This window comes from Chelonoidis abingdonii, chromosome 9 (genome assembly GCF_003597395.2).
Source record: "Chelonoidis abingdonii isolate Lonesome George chromosome 9, CheloAbing_2.0, whole genome shotgun sequence".
In the NCBI taxonomy this organism is placed as follows: domain Eukaryota; kingdom Metazoa; phylum Chordata; order Testudines; family Testudinidae; genus Chelonoidis; species Chelonoidis abingdonii.
In genome coordinates, this window is record NC_133777.1 from 80,713,062 (window position 1) to 80,735,525 (window position 22,464).

General features: G+C 42.4%; 1 protein-coding gene across 2 annotated transcripts in view; it reads left to right on the forward strand.

Annotated features, from left to right (window-relative positions):
* The first annotated feature begins 14,516 nt into the window (after positions 1-14,516).
* The window catches only part of DIS3L (DIS3 like exosome 3'-5' exoribonuclease), a 30,682-nt gene continuing 22,734 nt past the window's right edge, over positions 14,517-22,464 (forward strand). Inside the window, exons 1-4 of one of the 2 annotated variants that reach the window (XM_032766075.2) lie at positions 14,517-14,736; positions 16,866-17,019; positions 20,363-20,491; positions 22,050-22,185. In XM_032766075.2, coding sequence (XP_032621966.1) covers positions 16,976-17,019; positions 20,363-20,491; positions 22,050-22,185 — 309 coding nt within the window. In that variant the 5' untranslated portion in view covers positions 14,517-14,736; positions 16,866-16,975. Of the gene's footprint in view, positions 14,737-15,426; positions 15,486-16,865; positions 17,020-20,362; positions 20,492-22,049; positions 22,186-22,464 lie in introns of those variants that run through there. The other variant, XM_075069731.1, reaches the window with a different exon arrangement.

The following is a 22,464-nucleotide window of genomic DNA, read 5'->3' on the forward strand; positions in this document are numbered from 1 at the left end:
TCCTTGTGTGTAAGAACCATGTACCAAAGATGAATGACTGTCAACCTAAGGATCCATAAAAAGACATGCTCTAGTTAAAACGAGAATTAAAGCAGGGAAGTCCTATGGCTGGTGTTATCATAGAGAAAGTCAGACTAGATGATCGCAATGGTTCCTTTGCACTTCTATTAACACTTTTCATGAAAGGATCTCAAAGTGTCTTTAAAATGTTAATTTTCAAAACATTACTTTATTTACATAAGTAGTATAGTCTTTATTTGATAAACAGTCATCTTAGGTAAAAGCAAGTTAAACACTTTGACCAGAAGCCCTAACAACTTACTGGGCAGAGCTAGGAATAGAACTCCCAGTCAGGTCCTTTCTCTGATCAATGGACCATGACAGCATGCCTGACTGACCATCCACATATTACATGTCATTATTGTGAACATTTCTTACAATTTCAAATATGTACAATTAGAATTTGTTGTTTAATTAACTATTCAGATGAGGTGCGTTAATATACTGCAATAAGCGAACATCTTCACAGTGAACAGATTAACTGGCATAACTAATATAACATATGACGTTGTTTAGATAGGTGGAAGACCTGTAGTAATTCTCACAGTAGTTAAATAACACCAAGAATGATTCTTGGAGCATTACTCATTTAAGTAGACTTTATTTGCACACTGTCCTTGAAATCAGCATGCATTAGAACTGCAAGCTTGCAACAGTAATATTAAACTCCATTATAAAATTTGGTAGCTTGAGCTAGGAGAACTTCAGAAACTGAAATTCTGATCCTGTGTCACCTGATAAGTGTTTACAGGCTTTTTCATGTGAGTAGTCCCCTTGACTTCAAAGTTTGAGTCAGACTACTCACAGGAACTCTTGCAGGATCAAGTCCTCAACCTTTGATAGGGAAAAAAATAGCATGATTTTTTCTCCTTTGGTTTCAATGCACATCTTTGAGCCTTCAAGGAAAACTCTTACTATTTAATTTGTACAGCAAATGACAACTGAAAAGAGTTCAGTGGAGGTTGACTGCCACTCATTTAATTTCTCATGTTAGGAGGCTAAGAAGGAATTCATTGGAATTACAGCTTGAGATTTTGAAAGAAAGGGCAAAAAAAAGTCATCCTTGCAGTTCTGTTTTCTATTTACTGCATTTTATAAAGAAATATCCTTTGGAGGAAAAAGTTCTACAGTAATGACTCCACACTTGGACTAAATATGCTATAGGGACCAATTCCAATTTGGTGGGGATGGACTGGATGACCTAACAGGTCTTTTCCATCTGACTTCTATTATGCTGTTAACTTTTTAAGCTATAATGGCATTACTATAGGATTTGAGGCTCATGTAAGCATCATTTCAATGTAAAAGTTACAAGCTTGTATGCCTATTCAGATCAAACACATATTGAGAGTTTTGCCTGATTAAGGGCTACTAAATTGGGCCCAAATAACTAAATTCTTTCCACGATGTCTACATTTGCCACAATGTCTACATTTGTTTTTTTAGATCTTATGAAAAAGCAACTAATACCAACCAAACTAAAATCACCTGTGAATGATGCCTCTCCTTATCTTTAAATCAGCTAAAGTTTAGTATTTTTGGTGACAGAATAAACACTGCCATTCCTTTCTAAATTAATATTTGATTTTAATATGCATAAAATATCAGTTAATACCATAATAAAACATTGGAATGAGCTCACTAAAGATATATAATATTCAGTGAAACAAAATATTGTACAACTTTGTGATTTAATGATGCAACACACTTCAAAATTTCATCCAGAGATGAAAGCGGGTAGGGAATAATGTACATAACATACCAAAAATGAGGAATTGTAGTAAATAAATTACTTTTATGCTTCCAGTAATTTTAAACATCTAGTCATGTAGTTTCATTCTCTCCTGCCATGCTTGAAGGGATCTGCAGCATTGTTTATTATTGTGTTACAAATCAGCATTTAGTTTCTAGTTTGTTAATTTATTTTGGAGAAGAAATTACTTTGGTGTTGTAACAAGCAACTGGAAGCAGTTTGATCACAGCAGCTGGAAGGCTGAATTTTAAACTGGGGACACACAAGTTAGCATGACCATCCAAAATCAATTAAATAGTGTCTCCTAGTGGCTATAATGGGAAATTGCACCCTGAACACTAATAAGCAGGTTTATTACGGAGGGGAAATCCTGCTAAGAAAATGAGAAGCACAACAATTATAGATTATTAGGGTTGGAAAGGACCTCAGAAGATCATCTAGTCCAATCCCCTGCTCAAAGGGCCACCAATCCCCAAATGGCCCTTTCAAGGATTGAACTCCCAATCCCAAGTATAGTAGGCTAATGCTCAAACCATTGAGCTATCTCATCACCCCCACAATGTATGATTACAAAATAATTTTCCTTTTTTAAAAAAGAAATAAGTCTGAAAATACTTCTTTCTAAAGCTGTGCAAAATATTCAACTCAAATATACAATGGACCTAAAATCAACCTTGGTTTGAGTTCAATCTACATTTGAAACCAGCACTGCTTTGTTAGAACTTCTTGTGTGCATGACTGTGAATTGTCCACAGAAGTTTTCTACAAACTTTTTATTACCCTATCTAGGTATGTGTAAGCACTTTGATGCTATTCATCATGTGTACTTCAAGTTGGTGCCAGGGTATTTGAGAAAGGTCACATGTAGTATTTCTCTCTTGATCTCTGCTTGGCTGAGCTTCTTCCAATTTAACTGGAGCATGCTCTGACCAGAGGCCATTTTCAGTTGGTTTTTCAGTGAGAGAGGTTGAATTTATCTGAATTCTCTGATTTAGTTGGAGAATTCAGGAAAAAAAATGCATTTTCCTCCTAGCTTTTTGTTTATGTCTGACTCCAGCAGGCCTAATATGTGGTTTCTTTCATTGCCTGGGTTTGTCACACTTATCTGATTATTATGTTATATTCTGACTCTCACATCATGTTGTATCTTGTCATCATCAGAAACTTCCCTGCCCCCAAAAGAAAGAGAATCAGAAATAATGAGAGCAATTAATTATGCCACTATGTGCAAAGCAATAGGGGATTCTTCCCAAACAGGCAATATTATCATGGGACTGTAGTTGAATGTGGGAGAGGTTGAGTAGATGCATGGGGCCATTTAGCTTCCTTAGTACTAACCACCTCCTCATCAGGCAGGTCTCCCTTCAGACTCGGAGAGTTGCTGCCCAAAAGGTCCTTGTGACGGTCATAAACAGATAGCTAAGGGTTAATGTTTCTTTTACCTGTAAAGGGTTAACAAAGGGAACCGCACACCTGACCAGAGGACCAATCAGGAAACCGGATTTTTCAAAGCTCAGGGAGGGAATTTTGGGGTGTGTGTCTTTTGTCTGACTCTCTGTTCTGTTGCTTAGCCTGTTCTAATTCCAGTGCCTGCCGATGGATCTCCCTCTGGAGTTCTATCTGTCTTTTGAGGGCTGCATCTTCTTCTTGTTTTCTTCGGTGGGCTGCATCCTTGGCTGCCTGTTCTCTTTTGTAGGTTGCCAGTTTGATTTGTTCTTCTTTTTCTTTGCACTCGACCTCTTTTTCTCTTTTTTCCAGTTGTCGCCTGTGCTCTGCTTCTTTGATTTGTTCCTCTGCATCCAGTTTTGCTCTTTCTTGTTTCAGGGCATCCTTGGTAGTCATGGTCCTGCTTTCTTGTGTTGGGGTGCCCTCTGGTGTTTATTGTCTGAACTGCTGACCCTCTGTTGTCTCCTGGGGTCTGCCACAACAGTGCTTTTTTTTTCTCTTCTAGCTAACTTTCATATGCAATTAACTAGTAAAACACGTTATTTTCATGTGTGTTCTGCTGGGTACTTTACTCACAGTTGGAATTCTATTGTTTAACAAAAGACCCTTTGTTCACCTTAATGGCTCCTTGCTAAAATGCAGCCAAACTGAGCAAAACCTTAATGGTTCCTTTAAACCAAAACCTTTTCTCTCTACTTAAAAGCCCTAGTAGAGAAAAGAAATAATATTCCTACTGGCTTCTGGATTCTTATCTTTATTCCGCAGCCCGTAGCTCACTCAATATAAGCATAAATCCCAATTCTGAAACCTTAGAGTCCAAATGTGGGTGCTGCATGAAAACCTCAAGCTAATTACCAGCTGGATCTGATAGCGCTGCACCAGCCAAAAATTCCAGTGTTTGGCTCACTCTGGTCTCCCCAAACCCTTCCCTGGGGGACTCCAAGACTCAGATGCCCTGAGTCTTACACAAAAGGAAATAACCCCCTCTCCCTTGTCTTCTCTTACTTCCTCCCCAGGTTTCCCTCCGTGGGTTATCCTGGAAGATTACTGTACTTAAACTCCTTGAATTACAAAACAATTTACCTTCCCCCTCCTTTTTTTCCCTCCCACCAATTCCTGGTGAGCTGCAGGCTCAATCCTTGAGTCCCCACTAGGAAAAAAAATCCAACAGGTCTAAAAAGAAAGCTTATATAAAAAGAAAGGAAAAGACATAAACTGTTCTCTGTATCAAGGCTGACAATACAGGATCAATTGCTTAAAGAAAATATGAATAAACAGCCTTATTCAAAAAGAAATACAATTTAAACATTCCACCAAACTGCACACATGTAAATACAAAAAAAACAATACAAGCTTACTGTCTTTCTACTTTGTACTTACAACTTGGAAACAGAAGATTACAGAAGCTTGAAGAGAGAAGTTCACTCTCAGAGCCGAGAGCAACAGAACAGAGAGTCAGACAACAAACACACACCCCAAAATCCCTCCCTGAGCTTTGAAAAATCCAATTTCCTGATTGGTCCTCTGGTCAGGTGTGTGGTTCCCTTTGTTAACCCTTTACAGGTAAAAGAAACATTAACCCTTAGCTATCTGTTTATGACAGTGACATCTGCTACTGATTTGAGAGAGGAGTAATACAATAATATATCACCTTATAAAAGAGCTGAGGAAGCTGATATGGAGAACATGAGTGAGGCAGATTGGAGGAGCATGGGCTACCAACATTGAGGAACAGGGATGAAAGAACTTCAGTGCCCAGGAGGCACTTAATTTACCATACAGCAAGTACAAAAGGAAGATCCTTAGAGATTTATTTTCCAGTACAGCAACATGGCTGAGAAGGAGTCTTGACAAGGCCAGAGACATCCCCAATACCAGGCCCACACGCCATACTAGGGATGGGTTTCTTGAGAGACCTGAATTTTTACCCTTAGAGTGCGGAGCTGATCAGAGAGCCAAAGATCAGAGGTGAGATGAGGGCACTCCCTGTGGAGCAGGGCTAAGCAAAGGGTTGCCTACAGTGTAACATCCACCTCCTATATTTGCTTCTCCATAGGGAATTCGGGGATTAGCAGGGGTCCTGAAACCCTCCAGCTGTAATCTTCATGAATGTGGATTTATAGTAAATATGGGCGTTGTCCACTTAAGTAGAAAGCTCCTTCCAGGAGAGACTACAGAATGAGATAAGAGCATGTTCTAAGTCAGTTGACCCCAGCTTGATTTGGAGTGAGTGGAATAATCCTGACCGAATACAATCCCCTGACCTTCAACCATCAGGCTTCTATGTATATTGTGGCTACTGTTGACAAAGGCTAGAGGCTTGAAGTCTTCTGTAATCCAGGATCACATGTTTCAATACCTCTCACAAGTAAGGGGATGGAGTTCTTGTTGGGGAATGAAACAATAACCAATGGAGTCAGTGGATACTGACCACTGTTATACATGACCTTACATTACCACCCAGGTCATGTGATTGAGACAGGACATACAGTCAGTTTCTCTTACCAGTACAGTAACTCCTCGCTTAATGTTGTAGTTTTGTTCCTGAAAAATGCAACTTTAAGCAAAACAATGTGAAGCGAATCCAATTTCCCCATAAGAATTAATGTAAATAGGGGGCGGGTTAGGTTCTGGGGAAATTTTTTTCACCAGACAAAAAACTATATATTATATAGATATACACACAGTATACGTTTTAAACAAACAGTTTAATACTGTTCACAGCTATGATGATTGTGAAGTTTGGTTGAGGTGGTGAAGTTAGAGGGTAGAGGGAGGGATATTTCCCAGGGAATGCCTTGCTGCTTGTCATAAACAGATAGTTAAGGGTTAATGTCTCTTTTACCTGTAAAAGGTTAACAGGCTCAGTGAACCTGGCTAACACCTGACCAAAGGACCAATCGGGGGACAAGATACTTTCAAATCTTGGTGGAGGGAAGTCTTTGTTTGTGCTTTTTGGGTTGTTCTTTGTTCTCTCTGGGAGTTAAGAGGGGCCAGACATGCAACCCATTTTCTCCAATCTTTCTAAAACAGTCTCTCAGGTTCAAAATTGTAAGTACTAGTTAGAAGGCGGATTAGACTTTTATTTGTTTTCTTTATTTGCAAATGTGTATTTTGCTGGAAGGATATTTTACCTGTTTGCTGCAACTTATACTTAGGCTGGGGGGAGGGAGTCCCTCTGGTTTATGTAAAGCTGAGACCCTGTAAACGTTTTTCCATCTTGATTTTACAGGATAATTTTTACTTTTTCTTTCTTTAATTGAAAGCTTTTCCTTTTAAGAACCTGATTGATTTTTTCCTTGTGTAAGACCCAAGGGGACTGGGTCTGAACTCACCAGGGATTGGTGGGGGAAAGGAGGAGGGGGGAAGGTGAATTCCTCTCTGTTTTAAGATTCAAGGAGTCTGAATCACAGTAAACTCACCAGGGCTAGGTGGGGGGAAAGGAGGAGGGGGAAGGTGAATTCCTCTCTGTGTTAAGATTCAAGGGGTTTGAATCACACCAATCTCTCAGTGTAACCCAGGGAGGGGAAAATCTGGGAGAGGGAAGGAGGGGGAATGGTTTATTCTTTGTTTTAAGACCCAAGGGATTTGGGGTCTTGGGTTCCCCCAGGGAAGGTTTTGGGGGACAGAAAGTGTACCAAATACTATATTTTGGTTGGTGGCAGCGTTATCAGAGCTAAGCTAGGAATAAAGTTTAGAGAGGTACATGCAGGTCCCCACTTTCTGGACGCTAAAGTTTAAAGTGGGAATGAGATCTTGACACTGCTAAATGATGAACTAGCACTCGTCTGAGACCTCAAGGGTTAACACGTTGTTAATATAGCCTCTCACACAAGGCAGTGTGAGCACAAGGGAGGGGAGACAGCCTAGCAGACAGAGACAGACATACACCTTGTGTGTGGGAAAGAGAGAGAGAGAGAGAGAGATACACACTGCCCCTTTAAGTAAGCTGACCCACTCTTAAGTGCATTGTCTTTTTAAGTGGATCAGGAAGTTGAGACAGCAGCTGCTACCCCAAGCTCTCTCTGTTTCTCTCCTCTATAGGGAGAAGGAGTAAGTGGGGTGCAGGCGGAGGGGACACCCTGATATTAGCCCCTCCTCCCCCCCCTGCACAGCAAGCAGGAGTCTCTAGGAGCAGCTCCAAGGCAGAGGGCAGGAGCAGCAGAGGGTGGGGGGGGGGAAGGACAGATGAATTCCCTGGCAATTGATAGCCTGCTGGGCAGCTGCAGCACAGGGAACTTAGGGAAGCGGGGAGCTGATAGAGGGGCTTCCAGTCCACCCTGGTTACAAGCCCCCACCAGCTAGCTGTAACGGGCTGCTCTTCCTGCAAGCAGTGGACAAAGCAAGTCGCTGCCAAAGATGTTAGAAGGGAGTATGACACAACTTTAAACGAGCCTGTTCCCTAATTGATCAACAATATAACAACGAAACAACGTTAACTGGGAGAACTTTAAGTGAGGAGTTACTGTACTTCTCATGCTACTCTGTCTGACAGGGACCAACTCTTTTAAAGACAGTTGATATTAGCAACCAGAGCATTACCTGGGGAGATATTGTGCATTGTGTCATTGATAACATAGTGGTTCAAGGAGTTGGCTATTAATCCTGAGGCAATCCTAGAAATGGCTGCAGTTGGATCCCATGCTACAGCACTATGGAGAAGGTTTTTACTGAGCCAGTGCAGGCTGTGAGAGTGATTTGTCAACAGAGGAGACGGTGCCTACAGAGTCCTAAGTGTCTGCAAGCACCTGTTGAATAATGGTAGTTGCTCCAAAGTGGTTTTAAAGACTGGAAAAACAAACAATAGAGTGGTGCCAGGAGGAAGCCAAACCTTGCAGCCTATCACCCCAATGACTGCATTTCTCAAGAGACGGAAGGACTCTGTAGATAAAGAAGGAAAGACTCCTGCTAATGAAGGCTGAGCTGAAGTAACCAGACTTTCAGACACCACCTTCTGTTTGTGCTACATTCTCATAGTGTTCTAGTGATAGTTCTGGAAAAAGTGCTAAAAAGGTACGCAACTACATCATGGTGCTGCTCCCTATGCTAATTAATGTTACTTGTGTGAGTTTTTTTAACATTATCTGTGCTCAAAGGAAAACCTATACACCCCTATAAACATATTACATTATATGATTTCTGCTGGCAGGGATTAGGGGAGTGCAGCACATTCTGATCACACTGCCGGACCTGGAAAATTCACTATGTCAGGAGAAGATGGCATAAAACCAGTTAAATGCCATGTGGGAGTCCCCTCTGCAGGAATAATTCCCATCAGCTGCTTTTCCAGAGCAGTGTAAATATGACTTAGTGAAAGGTAGGATTTGACTCCATTATATCAATAGAGACCTGGTTTTAAACAGATGCAACTGCATTAAATTAAATGGATGAGCACTTGTTTATACCTGGTTTTGATTTAAAGCCCATGTCTGTATTTAATTCTGCCCCATGTCCATATATTGATTTACCTAATAATGACCCTAAGAACACATTGGTACTTTTTTGGTCTCTCCAGTCATATAAGTTATATAGTATAGCTAGGTGGGAAAAGTATCAAATTAATTAATTTGGGTTTTGTGCTTTTCAGCAATTTGTCTATCGAATGGAGCTCTGTCCCAAGTGAAACTAGGGCAATGCTGGAATTTTTCAATGACCTGAAGTGTTTCTTTGGCATGCAGGATGCTGAGTGACTACAATCAATACATACCACACTGAATAGTTGATAAATTGGAGTGTGTTCAGAGAAGAGCCATGAGAATGATTAGAGCAGGGTTTGGCAACCTCTGGCATGCAGCTCTCCAGGGTACGCACCCTGGCAAGCTGGGCCAGTTTGTTTACCTGCTGCGTCGGGTTCAGCTGATCGTGGTTCCCACTGGCTGTGGTTTGCTGTCCCAGGCCAATGGGGGCGCCAGCTCCCTCAGAGACATTCATGGATTAGAGGATTAGAAAACGTGCCTTACAAGATCTCAAAGAGCTGAATCTGTTTAGCTTAACAAAGAGAACGTTAAGGGGTGACTTGATTACAGACTTTTAGTGTCTACATGGGAAACAAATATGTAATAACAGGTTCTACAATCTAGCAGAGAAAAGTATAACATGATTCAATGGGTGGAAATTGAAGCTAGACAATTTCAATCTAGAAATAAGGCATACATTTTTGACAGTGAGGGTAATTAATCATAGGAACAACTTATCAGGGGTTGTGGTGGATTCTCCATCATGGATTATTTTTAAATCCAGAGTAGATGTTTTCTAAAAGATATGCTCTAGGCATTATTTTGGGGGAGTTCTATGGACTGTATGGTACAGGAGGTCAGACTAGATGGGTTTGGAATCTATGAGTTTCCACACTTCATCCCTCCACCTGCTTCTGTAAATAGAATTCTCAGGAGGATTGCACTTCCCAAAATAGGCAAGAGCAAACACATTACTGAACTTTAAAATACAAGTGGCTCTGACTCATCTGAAAGAACAGTTTCTCTAGCCCATAGTGGCATTGTCCAGATAGAGTAATTCTGTGGGGAGACAGAAACATTGAGCTATTTCCTTTCGATCTGTCTAATCTCATATTTGACAGGCATGTTAGAGGAAAAGTTCAATGACAATTTGTTTCTGACTATTCTGGGTGAAGGCTGAACCTAAGCTGTACTCTGCTTTTATTCTTTGTCTCAGCAGTTATGCAGAAATCTTATAAATCTTTCTTTTGGAATTCTCTAGCACCTGCTCATACAAAGCAGCTAAGGATGCTCCTGCTATCCTGCATCTACAATTCTATGGGTCTCTTTGCATCCATCAACCTAACTTAACTCGGAACTGATTTTCAAAATGTCATGAAATTTTTACAAGATGAGAAGTGCTGTCTCTGTTTGATCTCAATAGGCCAAATCCATCACTGGTGTGAGTGCAGCTCCCATGGGCTTCAGTGGTTTAGTTCCAAGACTGAATTTTAATTTTAATTTTTTCTCACTTGAAAAACAACAGCAGCAACAACAAGTGAAGATTCCATTTGTCTCTGCTGACTGGGATGTCTGAAATAAATCAGTGTCTGCCCAGCAACATCAACATTGTACTAACTTAGCCCAAAGGTCCTGCCATTCACACTGTGAGGTAAAACTGGAGCAAGTGATCTCAATCACTTTAATTTGATTATCCCTTAATTTTATTACAATAATTAAATGACACTAACTAAATGTCATGTCCATGCTGGCATAACTGATCACCACTGTACCTCAAACAGAACTTCTCATTTTCCCTCCCAAATGCTCTCCTCTTCTTTCCTGCTCTATGACCACAGACAGCTCCACCTTCCTTCCCATTACACGGGGTCACAACCTCAGTGTCACATCCTGGAGAATAAGTCCATCAATGTCTATTAGAGCATGGGGTTCCATCCCTGACCATCTAGGCTAAGTGTCCCTAAGCCTCTGACTGCCAGATGCTGGGACTGGATGACAGGGGATGGATTACTTGAGAATTGACCTGTTCAATTCATTCCCTCTGAAGCATCTGATGTTGGCCACTGTCATAAGACAGCATGCTGGGCTGGGCTACATGGACCATTGGTCTGACCCAGTATGGCTGTTCTTATATTGGCCTCAGTTCTCCTTCTCCCCTTACATCCAGCTTTTGTTGCCTCTTCCTCCATAACACTGCTAAATGTCATCCTTCCCTCTACATAGACTGCTAAAACACATGTCCATACCTTGATTGTCTCTCACCAAGATACTACAGTAACCTCTTCCTGGTATATTGGAGGGTTTGGCATTCCCAAATCAGAGCATATATAGCAGCTAGGTATTATTATTAAATTCCTTAGCTGCTAGTCAAAAAGCACAGGGGCAGGATTCTGTGAACACTGCATCATCCTGGAGCTAACAATTGAGGTGCTGGAGCTTTTACCACTTTTAACCACAATGAAAGCTTCTATTTGCATCTCTCTCAGCTTTTGTGATGGGAGGTGTAAACACCTTCCAGTCTCTGACCTTCGGTGTCTCCCCTCACTGCAGATGCTTCAGTGGAATGCAACTGAAAGGACTTAATACTACAAGAAATAATAAAGTAGGAGAGTGTTCTGGAAGTTAGGAAAGTCAGCTTGCTACAGGTAGGAGACACACCTAGGGTATGTCTACATTGCAGCAGGGAGCCAGGTAGGGTTACTAGACAGCAAATGTGAAAAATCGGGATGGGGTGGGGGGTAATAGTTTATATAAGAAAAAGACCCAAAAATTAGGACTGTGACTATAAAATCGGGACATCTGGTCACCCTAGAGCCAGGCTCCCAGCCTGGTTGGACAGACTTGTGCTAGCAGGGCTCGAGCTAGTGTACTAAAAATAGCAGTGTGGATGTTGCAACTTTGGCGCAGACTCAGGTTAACACCTGAGCTCAGAACCATGGGATCAGGTGGGCTTGCAAGCCCAGGCTCTGAGGTCAGAGAATAGGTTGTAATCCTGCCCTGTTGCCTACAGAGAAAGACCAGGAATTCACTGTGTAGTCAGCTAAGCTGTTCTTAAACCCTACAAGGATTCTTCAAAGCAAGGGCAATATCCAGCTGCCTCATTTGGGCAGCCTTGTGTTGCCAGAGCAGAACATTCCAGATGCAATATAGGAGCCAAGGCTCCAGCCAGCAGACTCATTATGCATATGGCTACATAGGTGAATATGAGTTCTCAGGTTAGAAATGTGGTCAAATTCAATTTACAGCTCATTATCCAGCCAAAACTATATTATTTTTAAAAATGTATGGATCAACAGTGTTGAATAATATAAACCAAATCAACATTAGTATCTAACACTACCTTAATGGTCTCTCTCCCTGTTCCTCACTTTGGTGCCTTTTATCTATCTCAGATGTTCCCTGAAATGCTTTGTATGTGGGATTCCCAATCATTTCCCTATAAAGATCCCCTTTCTGACTTTCCAAATACTTGTAATAGATAAAGGACTCATGGAGAGTCACAAGGTAGTGCAGGGAGATGAATAGTGTAACTCTCTGAGCCAGCTGAGTCCATTGAACCAGAGGGGAGATTCATGAACGCAAGGCAGCATTAAGTGCTTATTTTATTTTTCTCTCCCCCTGCTCTGAATTGTAATTCACCATTATTCTGTGTTTCTATCTAAAAATTATGAGATTGGTGCTTTCTACTGACAAGTTATGCACTACAAAAAGCAAGCATGATTGGGATTGTGGTTATAGATTTATAGCAGAGTAATACGTCAGCTGTTAGGGACTACAGCATTCAAACTCAATAGTCATCATGGTATTTGCATCACCTAGATTTTAATTCAGTTTGAATGCCATTTTACTAAGCAGTTCTCCATCTACTGAACACCCGTGATATGACAATAGCATGCGGTCATCTAGAATGCAAGAGAAATATGATTTTCATTAGGTGTTGGATTTTTGTTGATTGTAAATATATGGACAACTTTCCATTTTTAAAAGTCTATACTTTAAACTCCATGATGTTTCTTCCTCCATTCAATGTCCTTGACGGAAGAGTCACACCCCATACCTTAGGAAAAGCAGCTTTATGGATATTTATGATCTATGTATCTGGCTCTGGGATTACATAATCTGGGTCTCCCTGCAATTCTTAGGGTGGGTCACTAGGTTTTCCACCGCAGTGCTTTTCCCCAGCATTAGGTATGTCTGGGAAGTAACTGTATGATGCTTGGATTCCCTGAGGAACTGCAGCTATTTTCTGAAGACAAGCTTCATATATGCTCCATAGACCCAGCTGTATGACATTGATTTGAGGGTGGAGTGAGCCTCATGTCTCTTCATTTCTGTTCCGTGCACTCTCATTTAACCCCAGTTCAATCCTCCAGAATTACCAGACCTAACTGTTCAAAATCATGAGTTGCCCTCCTCCAATAACTCATAAATTTGGCTTAAAAATCATGAGAGCTTAGAAACCAACCCCATGGAAAGGGCACTTTCTATTTGCCCTCGGTTGTCTGAGCTGAGAGGATGCGCTTGGGTCACAGTTTTCAAGTTTTGCTCTGCAACTCTGTGGACGGGAAACTCTCAGTTTTCATTTTAACAAAAGTTCCTCTCCTATTCACACGACTGCAGGAGCTGGGGCATAAAAAAACCCTCAGCCCAACTATCACCTGGGTAACATTGACCCTTCCCTCCTCAGCACCAGCTCCATGCCCCCTCCTGCTCAACTTTCCTAAGAGCCATTCCTCCCTTCCCCCAGGCCATCCCTATCCCCTTAGCACTACCTCCCTCAGAGCCATCCCTATCCTTCCTCCAGCACCATCCCTGTCCCCTCAGTGCCACCTCCTTCAGCGCCTGCCCAAACCTCCCACTATCCCTGTCCCCCTCAGCGCTACCTCCCTCAGTCAGAGCTGTCCCTCCCTTCCCCCCACCACCCCTGCCCCCCTCAGCGCTACCTCCCTCAGCATCTGCCCAAACCTCCCACCATCCGTCCCCTCAGCAGCACACACCGCCCTCATCAGCGCCATCCCCCCCACCAATCGCCCCACTCAGCGCTGACCTCGCTCAGAGCAGTCCAAACTTCCCACCATGCCTGTCCCCCTCAGCAAGGCCAAAACCCCTCGCAGATCAAAGCCACGCTCCCTCCCCCCACCAATCCAGGCCCCCTCAGCGCTACCTTCCCCTCACAAGCCAGTCCAACCTCCACCAATCGCCAGCCCCCTCCATCACGCAACCGCCCGCAGTCAAAGCCATCGCTCCCCTCCCCCCAGCCATCCCTGCCCCTCAGCGCTCCTCCCCTACAGCCCAGTCCATAACCCCACACTATCCCAGTCCCCCTCAGCACCACCTCCCGCAGTCAAAGCCATCGCCCCCTCTCCCCCAGCACCACCCGCCCCCTCAGCGCTACCTCCCGCAGAGCCAGTCCAACCCCACCATCCCAGTCCCCCTCAGCACCACTCCCGCAGTCAAAGCCAATCGCTCCCCCCCCCCAGCACACATACCGCCCCCCTCAGCGCTACCGTCCCCTCAGAGCCATTCCCAAAACTTCCCACCATCCGTCCCCGCAGCACCTAACCCCCCGCAGTCAAAGCCACGCTCCCCCTCCCCCAGACCACCCCTGCCCCCCTTTCAGCGCTACCTCCCTCACAGCCATTCCAAACCTCCCACATCCCTGTCCCCCTCAGGCACCACCCCCGCCATCAAGCCATCGCGCCCTCACCCCCAGCACCCAATCCCTTCCGCAGCGCGCGTTCCCTCCTCCCCCGGCTTCCTGAGCCCCCGCCCCATGTGGCTGGCGCCCGCCCTCCGAGGCAGGCCCGTCCCTGCGGCGAGACGAGCGTGGCATCCGCGCGCGCCCTCCGTCCTTCCCAGCGGGCCCTGCCCGAGCGTCCCCGCGCCTTCCCGCCGGCCCGCGCACGCGCACGGAAGTGCCTGCAGCTGCGGGGCCTGCAGGGCCGCCGTGCGCATCGGCGGGACACAACTCTGCCCCACGTGCCCTGCGCAGCGCGCTGTGCCGGGCCGCCTGCCCCCGCGGTGAGGGCCCGGGGCGGCAGCAGCCGGGGCCGGGGCGGGGGCGCGGGATGAAGTCGGGGGGGGCGGTAAAGAGGCAAAGGGACTGTGGGCTGGGGGCTAGGCGCCAGGTAGGGGTGGGGAAGGGAGGGTAGGAGATAAGGGGCGAGGGGCTGAGGGTCTGGGAGGCAGAGGGGCACCAGGAGTAGGCATGAGGCGCGCGGGGCATCAAGGACTATGGTGCTGGGGGCATAGGAGGGCGGCAGGGCTGGGGGAGGATGGAGGAGGGTGGATTTTAGGGGCTAGTGGAGGCTGTTGGCACCAGGTTTAAGGATCCCCAGAAGTAGGGTACGGGGAGGTCACTAGTGGAAACGGGTCGCAGGCACCAGGTGTAGAGGGTAAAAGAGGGAATGCAGCCGGTGTATGTAGGGCGCAGAAGGCGACACCATGATTTAGTGCTACAGTAGAAGTTCAGAGTTACGGACACCTTGGGAATGGAGGTTTGTTCGTAATTCTGAAATGTTCCTAACTCTAAACAAAATGTTACGGTTTTTCTTTCAACGGTTTACACTTAAACATTGGTTTAAGCTTTGAAACTCGAATATGCAGAAGAAAATGCGCCTTTTAACCATTTTAATTTAAATGAAATGAGCACAGAAAGTTTCCTTACCTTGGAAACAATGCTTTAAACTTTCCCTTTATTATGTTGTGTGTGTGTGTGTGTCTGTCCTTGTCGTCTGCTGCTGCTGCTTGATTGCATGGTTCCTAATGAGGTGTGTGGTTGACCAGTTATTTCATAACTCTGGTGTTCATAACTGAGGTTCTACTGTAGTGGATGCGGTTGCACCATGTGTAAAAGACACTGGGGTCAGAGGTGCAGATAAAGGCACCAGGGGCTAGTGGAGGGGCCTGGTGGTATGTTGATACTAGGTGCTAATAGAGGAGATGGGGTAGAGATTAGAAGACAGTAGGTATACGGTTGGAGGAGGGGCATGTCACAGACATGTAGAGGAGGGCTTGGAGGCACTAATAATGAATCTCAGTTTTCCCCAGCCAAAGCTTTGGGAGTGCTGTACAACAACAGATACAGTAGTAGAAGGGGGAAACTGAGTTCACAGGTTATAAATATCATTGTTAATGAGACCAGTTGCATTGTATCAGTTCTTAGGAAACCTTAGAAAGTCAGTCGATTTGTCAGGATATGCGCAGTTTAAATATAGTCCACCAATGCTTGCTGTAAATGCTGCAGTCCCATATTAATAATGGCATTAGTAACAAATGGATACACATAAGAAAACATTATTTGCTCTCCGACTACCCGGGAATGCTAAATAAAATTAAAACAATCAATGTTGAGGAACATTTTCCAATTTATTTCTGCCATGAAGGATTTCTCAGGAAGTTTTAGAGAGCTAGGCCCAGCAGAATGTGTATAGTCTTTCTTTAGAGTAAACAATAGTGATATTTTTAGCTCTGAAACCTTTCCTGTTACAGAAATCTTTTCTCTCCAAGCATGTACATTTGTGGAATATTTTATATAGAAATATGGGTAAAGAACGCTCTGCTAGCTCTCTAGTAGTAAGTGGGTATTACTAAATCATGAAATCTGTGGAAGCAGTGGTATGGAAGTACTTGTACCGCTTCCTCTTCCCCCCCCCACCCCCCCCATACCTGGAATAAATCATAAGAGTTTTTGTTTCAAGTACTTAAAAAAAAATCTTTTCATGTGAAAGTAGAGAAAATTGATCTGTTATCTGCACTTTAAGTGATATATTTTGTAATGAAATCAGATTTTTGCTCACTTTAATTTTTTAATAAAATTTTTACCAGCTTGTTCCATTGATGCAGAGCCCTTGTGACCTCAGTCACAGATAGTAAAGTTTGAGAAGGCTGTATCATATGTCATTATGTATTATTTTATTAATTAGAAAAATATTGTATAAGAGAGTTAAGGATTAATATGATTTTATTCTGCGCTTCAGGGAAGTTCTATGTCGTGTGTTATGCAGGAGGTCAGACTAGATAATACTGTAGTCCCTTTTGGCTTTATAATCTAAGAATCTGTGAACTAGGATTTCCTGGCATGGGGGCATTATTAATAAACCACAATTAAAAATGATGTTTAAACTTTTCAACTTTGAATTATATTTTAGATGGGAAATTGTTGTCAGATGATGTGACTCATTATGTTGTCCCTGACTGGAAGATTGTTCAAGATTACCTTGAGATTCTTGAGTTTCCAGAGCTGAAGGGTATTATCTTCATGCAAACAGCATGTCAAGCTGTGCAGCATCAAAGGGGTCGCAGGTATCTATGCCATGATAATTTACTACTGCTTTAGACTTGTAAAATTTGTAGAAATTGAAATGGGAAAATGTAGAAGTATTTAGGCACAGAAACCTGAGCTCACCAAGACACTGATTATCTCTAATGTTTAAAAATCCCTCAAGAAACTTTATAATGTAATTGTTGGGAGGGAGAAATTGTGACTAGTTGAATATACAGAAACATCATTTTCTGTTCCTCTTTCACAGGGTCAGAGCAATAGTACAACTTGCATATTATTCAGCAGTCAGATGCCTTCTTAGAAGCAAAAGACTGTGTCACTGCAGTTTTTGCATTTTACATTCTAAAAATACATAATCGTAAAGCAATATAATTGTATACATTTTATAAAAGTGTTGTACATGGCTTACATTTGTGTTTTGTGTTGTGTATTTCTTTTATGTTACTATAAAAATGTACCATAAAAATACTATAAATAGATCAAACTAGATTTTTCTGGCTGATCTGTTTCTGAAGTAGTTAGAAAATTACTTGACTCAGACATATTTTGTTGCTACTCTTATGGTATTTCATCTTCAAAAGAAAATCTAAATGCTAAGTATTATATAATCAATTTCAATTTTTGGTCACTAAAATATATTTCTTGGATATGCAAAGGTTAATAGTATACTGCAGAAACTATGCAAGTTAACCTGTGCTCTAAAATCTGAGATACCTCAAAATTTATCAAGGTTTGTCTTGCTGAAGTTGGTCATAGAAATATTACCTGTGAGTATTTCAGAGGTTAGATTTTAAGCATACTTAATGGAAATATTTCTGATCCCTGAGTGGTCGTAAGCAAAATACTTCTGGTTATCCCACTATTTGCCTCTTTAGCCCTGGAACATTTCCCAGGCTGTGCTTAAGTTTTCTTGTGAGTGGCGTGCCACAGCATTTGGGGCATATGTTAGCAATATTTTATGGCATAATATTTGACTTTATGTCTGGAAGTGTATGTCCTCTAAGAACATCTTAATCTTGTTCCATTTTTACATGATGATGATGCCTGGAGTGCTTCTACGCAACATGTAAATCTTGTTGAAATGTTAAAATATATGCACTGGAAATGTGAGTTCTTTGGGTCTCTGGGGGCAAAGCATCTGCTGAGTAACTCCTGACTGAAATTCAGACCAGCAGTTTTTCCATTATTTTAATTACTTGTCTTGTAAACAGTTTTGTAATAATAATTATGCTTAATTTTATTGAACATTTTGACGTAATGGATTGCAGTTAGAGGTTTTCAGGGCTTCTTACCAATTTCTGACAAAATTTTAGATATGTTCCTTGAACAGAAATATAAACTTACTATTTACAGCTAGCATGAGCAAAATGGTTTTCATGGTATTATGACTCCTTATATTTGGGGAAAGGATTAAATATCAGACCTGTAGGAAAAAAACACTTTGTTTATAGAAATCAAATATTTTTAGAGGAATTTTTTTTCATTATTATTCAAACAGCAACCTAAACATGCATAGCACTTTACATACAAATATGACTGTGTCCCCATCCCACTGATAATCCAATCTAAACTAGCAGCAAAGAATCCTGTGGCACCTTATAGACTGACAGACGTTTTGGAGCATGAGCTTTCGTGCGTGAATACCCACTTCGTCAGATGCATGTGACGAAGTGGGTATTCACCCATGAAAGCTCATGCTCCAAAACGTCTGTTAGTCTATAAGGTGCCACAGAATTCTTTGCTGCTTTTACAGATCCAGACTAACATGGCTACTCCTCTGATACAATCTAAACTATTAACTTTAATGTAAACTGTAGTTTTATTAAAAACTATCATTTTCTTTATAAATCACCATTTAAAAAAATTAACGCACACACACGCGCACACATGCACACAAAAGCTGCTATATTATCTGTCTTCAGACAAACTTTGAAACAAAAGGAGTGTGCTTAAGTTTATGAATGAAAGAGGCTGAAGACAGAGGCACTTTCAGAAGAGTTTGGGACATGGGAGGCTTATTTAAACAAGATTATAAATAGAAGCCTGAAATACACATTTAAGAAAATGAAACTAACTGGTCTGCATTTGTTGTACCGTAGAGTGAAATGCAAAAAGTAAACAAATATTGAAAGGTAAATTAGACTTTAAGAATTATATCAAGTATTTATTACTGCAGCATGATGGCCTGGATGAATCATGGGTGGCAGGGATTGATTTTAGACCTCTGGATTAAAAGCAAGAGCCTCTACTGCAGAGGTGGGCGTCCTGGCTGGTCCTTGAGCTCACAGCCAGGGAGACTAACCCCTGGCCCCTCCCCTGCTGTCCCCATGCCCTGCAGCTATGCTGCCATGGAGGCAGCACAGCTGGCTCCGGGCAGCAAAGCTGCTAGTCCTGCCACTCTGAGCAGCATGGTAAGGGGATGGGAAGCAGGGAGGTTGGATAAGAGGCAGGGAGTCCTGAGTGGCAGTTGGGGGACAGGGAGCAGGGGCAGTTGGGTAAGTATGGGAGTCCCATGGGGGTGGATAGGGGTCAGGGAGGGTTGGATGGGGGTGGAGTCCCAGAGGGGCGGTTGGGGGTGGTCCCAGGAGGGGGCGGTCAGGGGACAAGGAACAGGGTGGGTTGGATGGGTTGGGGATTCTGAGGGGGCGGATAGGGGGCGGGGGCGCAGCCTTCCTTACCCGGCCCTCCATACAGTTTTGCAACCCCGATGCGGCCCTCAGGCCAAAAAGTTTGCCCACCCCTGCTCTACTGCCTGAGCTGAAAGTTCCAGATCAGTTAGCTCAAAGGCTTTAGCAGACTCAAACATCTGTTGGGTCCAGCCACGGGGAGGGGACAGGGAGTCTCGCTGTGGGTTACAGAGGTAAGAGGTTGTCTAAATTGACTTTTAACCCAACAGTCTCATTAACGAATTAACCCTCACAATCTGACTTTGAAAAGTGTTATGATCTCCATTTTACAAAGGGGGAAACTGAGGCATAGAGAGGTTGAGGCTTGTCTGATGTGACATAATGCTCTGGTGGTAGAGGCTGGTTAAAGCGTTGGTGTCCTGATTCGCAACTCACTGGGCTAGCCTATAGCTTACTCTGAAAATACTATATTGAAACAGCAAAGTATTTCTAAAAGTGTTTGGTGTATACATACTGTTTTAGTAACTGTTAATTTTGCTCTAAAAGGCCAAATCCTTTTCCCGTTAAAGTCAGTGGCAAGACTTCCATCAACTATACTGGGATCAGGATTCAGCTTTATAGTGTTAAAACTAATTGTTGTAATTTTCCTTCATTTTTTCCCTAAATCTTTAACTAGAATTGAAACAGCATTATTAAAAAGATGGCACAGTGTACATTTGTCTTGTTTATATTCCAGACAGTACAACAGATTGCGAAATCTAGTGAAGGATGCGCGTCATGACTGTATTCTGTTTGCTAATGAATTCCAGCAGTATTGTTATTTGCCAAGAGAGAGAGGAGAATCAATGGAGAAATGGCAGACCAGGTATGTTGTAACTAATAATGGGGGTATTCAGTGTTTCACTGAACAAAAAATGCATGACTGTATAGACCAGGGGTCGGCAACCTTTCAGAAGTGCTGTGCCGAGTCTTCATTTATTCACTCTAACTTAAGGTGTCACATGCCAGTAATACATTTTAATGTTTTTAGAAGGTCTTGTTCTATAAGTCTATAATATATAACTAAACTATTGTTGTATATAAAGTAAATAAGGTTTTTAAAATGTTTAAGAAGCTTCATTTCAAATTAAATTAAAATGCAGAGCCCCTCAGACTGGTGGCCAGGACCCGGGTAGTGTGAGTGCCACTGAAAATCAGCTTGTGTGGCGGCTTTGGCACGTGTGCCATAGGTTGCCTACCCCTGGTATAGACCATTCATGTCTAGAAATGCTAGGACAGTGGATATGTAAGACCTAAAGCTGTCAGATTACCTGGCCATAAGGTAATATATAGCATTTAAAGTCCTAGGGGGTCCTTTTATGATGAAGAATACATTACATGTTTTTAAAATATATTTACCTCTATTTTTATGTAATCATAAGTTTATTATAAGTAGATAAAAATAAAGTGAACTGAGGAAAATTAAAAAATGGGTTCTAAAGAGATCTTTAATTGTAGGAGGTAGAACACAGTTTTATAGGAATGTTCAGGCAGAGTAGTTGTAGGTCCTGAACAGCAGGATAGCTGTTATATAATGGAAATAACTTTTAATATTCTTATCACAGTAGTCTTCTGGAACACATTAAGCCAAACTTCCAAAACTTTGATGCTTGCTTTCATGCAGAAAATGCATGCAGCAACAGGCTTGACTTGCACGCTTGTATTTACATATTCAGCTTGCATTCTGTTTGCATGGTCAAAGCAGCATTTGCCCACACAATTACTTGACTTGCACTTGCAATTGTAATGTACATGCGTTTGAATTTTTTAGGGGGTAAAGGGGCCTGAGCCTTTTTAAAAAAAAAATTGATCCATTAATTTAAGATACATTACCTAAACCATAGACTCTCATTGACTTCAGTGAAAGATGGATTGGGAGGAACTTGCTTACTTCTCTCTGAGGATTTAGGGTGTGCAGAACTGTTGTGGCCAAGATATGGTGTTCTTAGGCACTGTGCCTAAAACTTCTCACAGACAGAAGAGCAGCTCTGGCTAGACTTTTTACACCTGCTTTGGAAAGTAATGCAGTATATTCCCACCAATGCTGCTGCCAGACATTATTGTAGATGCTGCAGTGTTAGAGACATGGCTACATTCCATCTTGTTTTACAACCTCGCACTCAAAGGTGCGCTAGGTCTTTGTCATAGCTGGGTCCCATGTGGATGTGTTTTAGGGAAGGAATGAGGCTCCCTGTGCTATCTTTCTCTCATAAAGCACCCATAATTTTGACTAATATTTTGGCTGTTTGCTGACCTGATTTCCAAATCTCAGAGTGTGCATGTTACAAATGTAATCACTGATATGTAGACCCTAGAAAAGAAAATGTCTTAAACATAACAGATGCAATGTGATAGACATGTTAGTGTGAACTGTACTTTTCTAGGAGTATTTACAATGCAGCAGTATGGTATTATAATCACTGCTTGGGTCAGCTGCCGGTTGTTATGGTAACAGAAGATGAAGATGCTATCAGAGAATATGGAGGTGAAACGGAAGGAGTGTTTGTGATTTCATTCAAGGTAACGTGTTAAAAGAAATAGAAGAAAGTTGCCTTTGTGCAACATTAAAATAATGATAAATTAAGGACTATAACGTATAATGTGTATGTTAAGCCATCTCAAAGATTGCATGTAAAAATAATACACTACTGACTTTTACCTCATTTACATAAATGAAAGCAAGGATTTGAATACTAGGAATACATCAGAACAAATAGAGGTAGATAAAATGGAGGAGGTCTGGAAGAAAACAGCAGATGCAGAAAGTGCAGGCTCTTCCTTGCTCATGCTCAGTTGCAT